The sequence below is a fragment of the Apium graveolens genome, chromosome 4, assembly GCF_009905375.1.
Source record: "Apium graveolens cultivar Ventura chromosome 4, ASM990537v1, whole genome shotgun sequence".
NCBI lineage: Eukaryota > Viridiplantae > Streptophyta > Magnoliopsida > Apiales > Apiaceae > Apium > Apium graveolens.
In genome coordinates, this window is record NC_133650.1 from 300,793,226 (window position 1) to 300,804,161 (window position 10,936).

At 36.2% G+C, this 10,936-nt stretch overlaps 1 protein-coding gene across 1 annotated transcript; it reads right to left on the minus strand.

Moving 5' to 3' along the window:
- Window positions 1-8,385: 8,385 nt before the first annotated feature.
- On the minus strand, window positions 8,386-10,096 carry LOC141717255 (putative ETHYLENE INSENSITIVE 3-like 4 protein). The gene has a single exon (XM_074519348.1). The coding sequence runs from the start codon at window positions 10,057-10,059 to the stop codon at window positions 8,596-8,598; it is 1,464 nt and encodes a 487-aa protein (XP_074375449.1). The 5' UTR covers window positions 10,060-10,096; the 3' UTR covers window positions 8,386-8,595.
- Between the last annotated feature and the right edge of the window lie 840 nt (window positions 10,097-10,936).

The window sequence follows — 10,936 nt, forward strand, 5'->3', positions numbered from 1 at the left end:
TAGGATTTATTTGAATTAATTATAAATAATTGTATTTTATTTAACTATTTATAAATAAAATTAATTGATTAAATGAATTAACCAATTAATTAAATCTATAAATAATTAATTAAAAAAATTATAAATAATTAAAACAAATATGAATTTATGAAAATAATAAAAGAAATAATTTTTGAAATTTAAAATAATTAACTAAATAATTTTTATAATTTAAAATAGTAACTAAATGATTTTTGAAATTAAAAGAAATGATTTTGAAAATAAAATTTGAATTTTGAAATTTTATAAAAATAAAAACCCACAAACACGTTTCTAATTACAGCCTTCTTCCTCAATGGATCACAGGGCGGTCTGAGTGGTGGCGGGTCGCCGGGACCTGAAGAACAGGTCGCCGGATTCTGGGTTGCCCGGAAAACGGCCGGCGCCGTTCGTCGGTCCGGCAATCCCATCTCCGGTCAACAACCTACTAAAACTCCTGAATTTTACATCAAAACGATCCTACTAATTCCTGCAATACCAGAATTAGTAACAACTATCACAATCAACCATCAGAACCCCAACTCCGATCAAAATCGAAGCAAAATCGGGAATAGTCCGGCCAAAAACCGATCCCGTCCATTTCTCAACCAAATCAAGCAACTCAGATACCAAAACGAAGCTAAAACTCATACAAATCAGTTCAAATGATCAAAATCCATAACCCACATCAATATTGTGCAGAAAAATCAAACATAAAATCAACTAAATTCAAGAACCCGTCTCAACACTTCCCAACCTAAAACACTACAAATTTATACATAAATCGAATGGAAAGTAGAAGATAAAGCTAACTGTAACATCAAATCGAATCGAAAATCATTCAAACAAAAACCCCCAATTCAGACGGAGAACCCTAAAAAACGAAATTAAACTCTTCTAATCTGAGATTATTTTTTATGATTGAAACATGTAGATAATTGAAATACAATCATTTTGATTACTCATACTTACGATTTGTTGTTCAAAATCACTTCCAAAGTTGGGATTTAATTCCTTAGCTCAAGAACACCCCACCTTGTTCTTGGTTATTTCTCTTTTCTGAATTTTTAATAAGTAAGTGAATAAAATATATTTTTGCAGCTATTTATATTTAAAGAAATTATATCCCCAAAACAAATTAAGGGTGTTTTTATTCCCATAATTAAAATAATTAAGCCCCAAAATAATAATTATGGGAAATAATTTTAGAAGCGATAAAATATAAAATTTGTATCAAAATTTTCCAAAAATTACAAATAATTCAAAAATGCAAAAATATTGGGTATTTGAAATACGAATGATTTTATAAAAATAAAAAAACAGGAATTTTGTGGGCTTTAACGTCCCGGTGGAGTCCCGGTCCGTTGATTTTTGAAAAATCGAAACAATACCTAAACTAACTGAAAACCCCGAAAACACATAAAATACATTCGAATGCACATGAAACGAGATAAATCGAGTACCTCAATAAAGACGCTGATAAACACGTAAGGAGTATCTCGTTTGGATCATTTCGGATCCGAAAATAAACTATTTAGCCGCTAAGTAATTACAAAAACGATCCAATTTGATACCCGATTTGGATAATTGCCAAAACCGGGCTTCTTATAAAACACCCTACGAGAAAATATGTAAAAATATTCCGTCTCTCGAGAATACGGGTTTTATTGATCTACCGAAATGATTATCGCATCGAAAATTTTATGTCGGGACTCGTACGGGTCAAACCGTAATCCGGATGGAAAAAGTTAAAACACGGAAAATATTCAGAATATCCAGATTATATTAGGAAGGAGTTTTCGGGTTGTAAAAACGCAAAAACGGTTGAAGTTGGACGATTTTCGACTTTATAAAATGGTTTTATAAATACTCAAAAAATAATTAATAAATCCATAAATCATTATAAAATCATATAACAGTCCAAAAGTTACCAGAAAAATATCACAATTATCTATATTTTATTCTGAACATATAAAAATTAAAATACTCAGAATTTATCACATATAAACATCAAAACATCAATTCCAATTATAATATAATTCACTAAAATTCACATAAACAACTTCAAATAATAATAATATATGAAAATATGGGATATTACATGCATAATGATTGAAGCCCTCCTTCTGTATTCAACGGGTGTCTACGTTGAGGATGCGGGGTTAATATTGGTATGTGCTTTGGGAGATCTGTTATTGTATTCAACGAGTGTCCTCGTTGGAGAACTTTGGAGTCATCATGCACTTTGCACCCAAGAGCTTGGGATCACCTGTCCTGTTATCTGGTGGGTTATCCTCATTCGAGGGATAGGGACGCGTCCGACATGTGGGGTGAACCGGTGTTCGTAACTCAAGGGATATAGGTGCAGCGGAGTGTTATCCTTGCGCAGGGAGATGCACTATTCGTGAAATTATGCGATTACGAACGAGCATTGGACCTTCGCTGTTGGGTCTCATAGTTGGACATTCCTAAAACTAGTGGAAGATGGATTCTGGAAGGACTTTTACCGGACCTAGGAATAAGAAGTCTAAGCCCATCAGATTTTTTGTTCCCCAAAAACTCCGTCAGGCTTGATCCTTATATAATAGGTACGTAGGCACATTGAAAGGGATAATAAGTTAAGAGCTGATAAGGATCCACCACTAACCCTAATCAATCTCAGCCACCAATTAACACACAAACACCACATGCCGCTTGATTTTCCGGTAAAAAACCACCATCTTAGATCTTGATTCTAGCGAGAAACCCCAAACTTTATTTTTACAAAATTTCTCCGTCAACAAATATTATAAAAACACATTTTTTCTAAATAAAAATAAAATCAATCATATTTTTTCAAATAAAAGCTCTAATTTTGTAAAGGGTGTTGTCCCAACATATGATTTTTGGGGTTCAAATGCCAAAATAACTATAAACAGTAACTTCCGCCCAAAATATTTACGAATATATGTATTCATTTTTTTAATATTTAGCAAAGTATTTACCTTTTATTTTAGGTTACATGTTCTATTTATATAATAAAAAAGAACGCGTACGTGATCACCTGTTTTTTATAAAATTTGAAAAAGTGAATACGCATCTGTAACAGCCCGCACTTCTGGACTATTAAATCTAAACAGAATCTGAAATAAAATTCAATTTATTAAACCGAAATTCTATTACAAAGGTACTATTACGAAGGCGCAGCTAACGGAAATCCAAAAGTCAATCTACTCCAAAACTAAGTCCTCGAACTTGAATGCTATCCAACTCGAAACTCTTAGACGAAACCTAAAATTGTAAGTAATGAGCTATACAGCCCAGCAAGAAAACAATCGATCCAACTAGTAGGCCAAGTAACACATACACATATAACAAAATACAATAATATATATGATACGATATACGAAACAAATACTTTCGATACATGTTTTTTTCTTATTCGATACACATAATCACATAACAACAATAATTCAAAATCCATAATCTATGTCACGACCACTACAACCCGGTGATAACGGTCCTAAATTTTCTGAAAACTGTCACTACAATCCGGTGATTACGGTCCTAAGTTCTTATTCGATATTTTCACAAACCATGGCATAAATCAGAGATCTCAAATTATCGTCTAGACATCACATATATAGATCGATACATATTCTATATCACATAATACTATCAAATATATGATCACTCAGGCCAATTTTTGATAATCAGAGATACACATATAACACACAAGTTTGAAAACACTAGCAAGATCGATCGAAAACTTACCTTTAAAACTGACCAGATCTGAATTTAGCCTTTTTGACTATCTAAACGACGTTTTATTGAAAAATACGAAACACGAAAGTTGTAGAGAACAAAAAGATCTTTCCGAAAAGTCCAGGATCACTGAATTCCGACTTACGATTAATTTTCTACGAATTTTACAAAATTGTTGATTTATGTCGAGAAGAGCCCTACGAATTTTATGAATAAAAACGAGGAAGACGAATATGATGTATTTATAACGATACAAAACCCTATATCTTAACCTACAAGTTATTAATATTAGAATCTGATCCAAATTTTAGGCCCGTTATTCTAATTTAATTTTAAATCATAATCTTAATCAAATTTTAATCCTTTTTATTCTATTATTAAATTATTAATCTGATTCTAAAAATTACAGGATATTACAGCATCCACGCATTTTCCCGATATATATAGTGAGTATCTTAGTCGGTGTTTAGCATATTTTAGCATTTTGATTCATAAAATGAGATATTTTGATGATTTTTCGTTTATAAATAAACCCACATAAAAATTAAGATTTTTTTTTATTATTGCAAAATATATTTTACACCTAAAGTCGGGCAGATTTTATCTTCCCAAGAACGAAAGAATAGAGTGTGGCACTTTCGTCATTCCGTGATAACAGAAGAATCAAGACGACTCCAACTGTTATAACGGTCTCTCAAGGCGCGCATCAAGATTCATCTCTCTCTCTCTGTCTCTCTTAAATCTCTCCCGCCCTTTCCAACCGAATTTCAATATAAACACCTCCCCCTCTCTCTTTTGCACACACCACACATTCTTGAAATCTCTCCAAGAAACTCATATCTCTCTCTCAACTCATCCACTACTCCAAGAACTAAACTCATCTCTCTCAACTCAAACCCCTCCAACATTTTCTTTCTCTCTCTCTCTCTCCCTTCAATGTCAAACACAAACACCCTGTTCAACTTAGGCCCTGCCAGCAATCAAGTCAGTAACCACATCTTCCACGATGGCGAAAACGACCGTCGTTACGTAATCATCCAACCCATAGGCCACTGGGATTACAACAACACCACCACTCTTTACAGAGGCACTCTTATCCCTCCTCCTGATCGCACTCATTTAATCAATCCTAAAGGCGCTGTCGTTAATATCAAAGCCTGTAACAAACTTCTTGAACCTCAATGGTACGAATTAGCCCGTGATGATGCTGCAAGAAGCAATCGAGTTAAACACGCTAACATTCTCCCAATTCTTGGAAGTTATGATGATGCTAGCAATAATGATATCTTCTTTCTTGTTTTGTTTGAGGCACAATGTGTTAATCTTCGAGCACTCATGTTCTCTGTCGAAATTTTCAAGAACTCGGGCTTACCTGAAGATTGCATTGTCATTGCTCTGAAATCAGCACTTCTTGGCCTTGAGTACATTCATAGTCGTGGAGAAATTCACCGACAGATCACTGGTAGCAACATTATGGTCTATAAAATTCCTAATGCCATTAGGCTTGCTTTTGCGGGATCAGCTCAAATGCGTACTGATGATACTCATAGGACTGATTTTTTTTATGATGGTGCATCTTCTTCGAGTTATTTTCCAGGGAGTGAGTTCCTTCCCTACAGGGATATTTTGAAATGGGGAAGAGCCCCCGAAGTTGTGGAGGATGATCAAGAAAAGTACAAAATTTCGGGGCACACTGACAAATCAGATATCTGGCTAATTGGGATCACAGCATTGGAATTTGCTTATGGTGATATAAGAGTTTTGGATCGTAGGGATTTGCTTGATATTGCTGAGTGCATTAGCAAGACTCGTAGAATGGCGAATACTTGGGACGAGCTAGTGCAACAGACTGAAGAGTTCAAGATTGAGTCTCAGAATCCACCTAAAGGGAAAGGAAAGAAGATTGAGGAAGCTACAGTGAATTTTTTGACAAACAGGCTGCTGGGGATTCTTGCTATTGGGAAAGGAAAAAAGAAAGAGGGGGGAGGAAATGATCAGGCGATTGGTAGGAGGAAAGGAAAGGAAAAAGTAGGGGAGATACACAAGGAGCCGTTTTCAAAACGTTTTGTGAAACTGGTGGCTAAGTGTTTGAGTGAGGATCCTAGGGAAAGGCCAAGTGCAAAAATGTTACTAAAGTCTAAGTTGTTGAAGAAGGCTAATTCTGTCCGGTATTTGAAAGATGCGGTGATGGTTCCAAGTCCTCTCATGAAGCAGTAAGTGTTTTGATCATGGTGGTGATCAGTAGTAAGTAAGTACGAGTTCTAAGAGATGATTATGAAGATTCTGCATTAGTAAGTGGTAGTATAAATAAACATAATGTGGCAGTATATTTTACTAAAAAAACTAGGTAGTAGCATGCAGCATTAGTTGCATAAATTCAGAGGATTAATGTAGCGATCAGAAGCTGAGTTGATGTTCTTTTGAATTACAAGCCTGATGTAATGGATTGCAGCATGGAGGCTTGGCTTTGTAATTCAAACTTGTTTGCAATATTAGTAAATGTCATAATAGCGTGCAGCAGAAATTGCATGAAGTTTTAGGATTGTAGTGGATAAGAAGCTTAGTTGATTGTTCTTTTGGATTACAAGTCTGATGTAATGCATTGCAGTGATGGTGACTTGGCTTTGTAATTCAAACTTGATTGCAATATTAGTAGATGTATAATATGATGCTGTTAAGTTTTCAATTTTATGATTTTCTTTGCAAGTGTTTAAATTTGTTTGTGGTTCTCTATGGTCTGTTAAATCGTTGACGATCAATTATGTTTGAGCTCAAATAGTAGCAAGGTAGACTACATACGAGTTTGATTAAGAACGAATTTCACATCAAAATCTGTCAGTTTTGCTCAACCAATGTATAAAGCTCAATGGACATTTGGTATATATATATTGTTGACTACAACTCTATTCCTCTGAAAATAGTAATATCATTGCTGTCAGTGATGATAATATTGTCAACATACACAACAAGAATAGTACTATACTGGCTGAATGTATTAAAGATAGTAATATCATTGCTTCCAGTGATGATTTTAATATCAACATACACCACAAGACTAGAACTATCATCTTAATTCTGTTTATGAGAATAGACTGTAGTCAGTTTTTGTTTGTGTAAAACCTGAAGATAACAGAGCAGTTGCCATTTCACCAAACCCCATGCTGGAAGATTGTCTGAGTCCATTAAGTGATTCTCTTTATCTGCATACTTTATTGAATAATTAAGATAGTCCTCGGGAGGTTTTATGTACACTTCTTCTAACAAATCACCGTACAGAAATTTGTTACTTGCATCTAATTGGAATAGTTTCCCTTTCTTACTTGCAGCTAAAGAAATGATACACCACCGCTTTGCACATTTTAAAATCAAGTTCGCACTTCTGGTTGTATCCTTTAGCTACTAGTCTAGCTTTATATCTCCAGTATCCCATTCCCATCTGCGTTAGCTTAACTATGTAACCCATAGATGTTTTTTCATGTGTTTCTTTCTAAATCACAAGTCTTATATGCTTCTAATGCCCGAATTTTCTTTTCCATTGCTGCAATCCACAATGAATTTATAGATTCTTTCTGTTAACTTAATGATTCTGAGATTATCGTTTGATTAAAAATAAGAATAAAGTATGATGTGACAAAGAAAGAGAGGAACCAGCAAGAACTATCTGGACATGTTAATGGATGGGATGCTTAAATATACGAAGTTCCTCTATAAAATTCTGAACTATCTTTCTAAGTATCGACAAGTTGGAAAAGCAAGCATTTGAGCAAACATAAAAGAATTTGGTGACACGTTTGATTCATGTTGATAGCTGGATACAAATTAGGAGAATAAGTTTGTTGGTAGCCTTGCTGCAACCTTTTTTAGCTTGAGGAGAAGGGAGTAAATGATGAAACAGCAGGTAGGTTGGTGCTTTCGGAAAGCAAAGAGGAACTCCTCTGAAGTTACTATACTACACGAGCAAAAACAGGTGGACAGCAAGTTCTCGGCTAACAGCTTAATAGTGATCCACTAGGAGCACTGGATGATCTAGAAATTTTGTTCAAAGCTTTGGAAAAGTCAAGTAGTTTTTGATCTGAGTCTGGCAAGAGGTTTTGATTACCACTCTGGAGCCTACAAGCTGTGCCTCTGCATATTATTTGGACTTGATGATGGAGTGCATTATGTAAAAGTAAGCCAGAACTCACTTGTCCTGGTATTGATCATAATCCGTTATTTTCTTTTCTTGTTTCTGTACTTGATAGTTCTGCAGGTTCCTGACTTTATCTTCAGTAGCAAGTCATTAGTTTAGTTGGGATGTTAATTTGTAAGTGACTAGATGTAGTCTTAGACCCAAGTGAGACTGAATAATGACATTTTACGTATAGTGAGACTGAATAAGCCAAATCATAGAGTCCAATATATAGCACAAGACACAGAAAAAAATGTCATTCCAGTTACTAGAGCATGAAAACTGATTTAAAAAAAATGGAATGCAAATATGTGATGCCTACTATTTAGTCTCTCTCCTAAACAGACACATATCTTTGCTTTAATATTTCAACGTTCACATTTATCATTTTACAGGTACAGGGAATTGCTGGATCATGATGAGCAATAGACAGCTGAGAGCCTGAAATATTCGGAAAAGACCAAGTGTAAACTAGCTCCAGACACGAATGATACCTGTAAGTAATGACATTCGAGGTTCTAATAGTACTTCAAGAGGTTTATTGTAAGAGAGAAATCCACTAGTAAGATTAAAAAACGGCAGAAGGGTATTTAAAACTAATTTTAGGAGACTGCATAAAGAAACTAATGAATTTCGAAGATAAGTAGATACTTGGAGCAAAGGATTCAATGTTCTTCAGGTGACTCGTATCCCAAATCCCATATTGAAGCTGTTCCATGTTCATCTAAAACCCCCTTGTAAGGTGGTGGAGTCACGTTTAGGTCCATCTGTTCTCTATGAATGCCAAAAATCTCTTCAAAGTGAACCTGTTCAAATACATTTTCTCCCCAGTAGTGTCCATAATCTTCCACTGAACTCGAACTTGCCTGCCCCTCTCGTGCTACAAGGCGTTCTTCATCCTTTTCCATATCCATATTCATCCACTCGTTATCATTCACAACACTTCCTTCCATCCCATCACGTTGTGCAACTTCCGAATCTATTGGTGGATAAACACCTGTTGGAGTACTCGAGGTGAATATCTCCAGAGTTCTTGGACCATCATTTATAGGGCCGTGAACACACCTCGCTTCATGGTCAGTTCGTGACTTCCTGTCACTAAAGCCTATTGCTAGCTTATTTTGTGGACATTCATTGTTCTGACAACTATATAATTTTTCCGCCAAGGACTCTTGACCAAACTTGCATTTCCTCTTTTGGTTGCTGTGCAAGTACCTGTGACTGTCCAAACTGCTTGCATGACCTTCTGTTGCAGAAGCATTTGATATGTTGAGTGACTTTTGAGTCAACTTTACAAGGGCTTCTTCTTGATTAATTACTTTAGACAAAGATGCTGTCTCCTTTGATGTCATCTTATTTTGTAAGCACTTGGACTGCTTCACTAACCGTCTCGTACGGTCTAAGTTAAGAGACATGTGTTTGATAATTGCAGCCAAAACACTCACCTTCCAGGTCTTTTTCAAGTCATGAGGCTTCCTGTAAGGTGGTGCCCCTTGTTCTTGAGAAGTTGATCCCTGATCGCCCCACCAGAGTTCGTTTCCTGTTGGCCACCATGGAGGGGCCAAGCCCCTCTCCAAAGGAAACCTCCTCTGAGGAGGGATGCAGTGTTGCATAAGAGCAGATATGAGTGACCCTAGAGTAGAATCTTGCAAGTCTTGCAAGAGATACATAGATGAAATAGGGTCCATCTCAGCTGCCTGCTTGATAACGGGAGGCAGGAAAGTGGCTATAGCAGCCGGAGCATTCAAATCAAATCGGACACCCTCTTTCCACCAATGGCGAAGACTATCAGAGGAACCAGTTACAGGCTTCCCTTTCTCCGTAACAATGCCATAAACAAACCCTTGTGCGTTGCAAACCTCCATGATCTTGACCATATACTTGAGCACAGCATCTTGTGATCTTGACATCTTTTTTCGCCTCAACAGCTCCAGTCTAGCCTCTGATGACTCAGGCTCCTCCTCCCTCTTGGCCTTGAGCTTTTGCATCCGCACACGATCCTTCCACATCCTATCCTTCAGTTCATTATAGCTAATATCATCCTCGTCTTCTTCCTCTTCCTCTTCCTCTTCTGTTACTACTTCAATTGGACTTTCAACATCATTAACTTCATGTATCTCCACCATCATCTCTTCGTAACCAAGGTAAACAAAACAGAAACTGATCTTTAAGTAGTTTCGAAAGAAAGTGTATATGATAAAAAAAAATCATGCAAGGCAGGTATTTATATGCATCATGTCCTTCTTGGTAAAGGGAGAAGAATTAAATATTATAAGAAGTGGCTAGGTGGCAATAAATGGGGGTATCGTGGAAGTTTTGAAATGTCTGATAGAGGAGATGTATTATGTGTGCAGCTGGTGAGGTGGGAAATTGATGAAATTGAGGAATCTGGTGCAAGTGATAAGCAAGATTTGATGCCATTAAGACACATGCATGGATGATACTACTATACTACAAAATTGTTTACTGATGAAAAAAAAAGAAAAAAAAAACATAAAAACTCTATACATGGTCGGTTAACAGGGAAAACAAAGCGTGAATCAGCACAGAAAGTTCAGTCCTGGCATGAACACATTGTCATCGCTGGCCTTTGTTGCATCACAGGGCGGTGAGATTTTTAAAGAAACGATATGAGATACTCTCTGCGCTTTTTCACTTGTTTACTCCGAAAAGATATTAGATTACATAAGCTCCTGAAAACCATGCAGTTTGTTCCATTGCCAGGTTTTCAATTTAAGAGGGTCATTCTTGTGTTTTTTTTTATCGTAAGCAAAACCAAAATGTAGGTTTATTTTCTGTACCATATAATGTAGGTTTCTCCAAGTTGAGGGAGCATAGATTTCAGTCACAGCGAGACTGATCAGTTAAAGGATCTAATATTAGGCAAGAAGGCCTTGAGGGAGCTTTCTGATCAGAGTGTCACTGACTGAGGTTCCTCAAATGCAGCGTACGGCCTATATGGTTGCAAGATAGTCGAAGTAAATATTCAGTGATTGCAGTTAACCT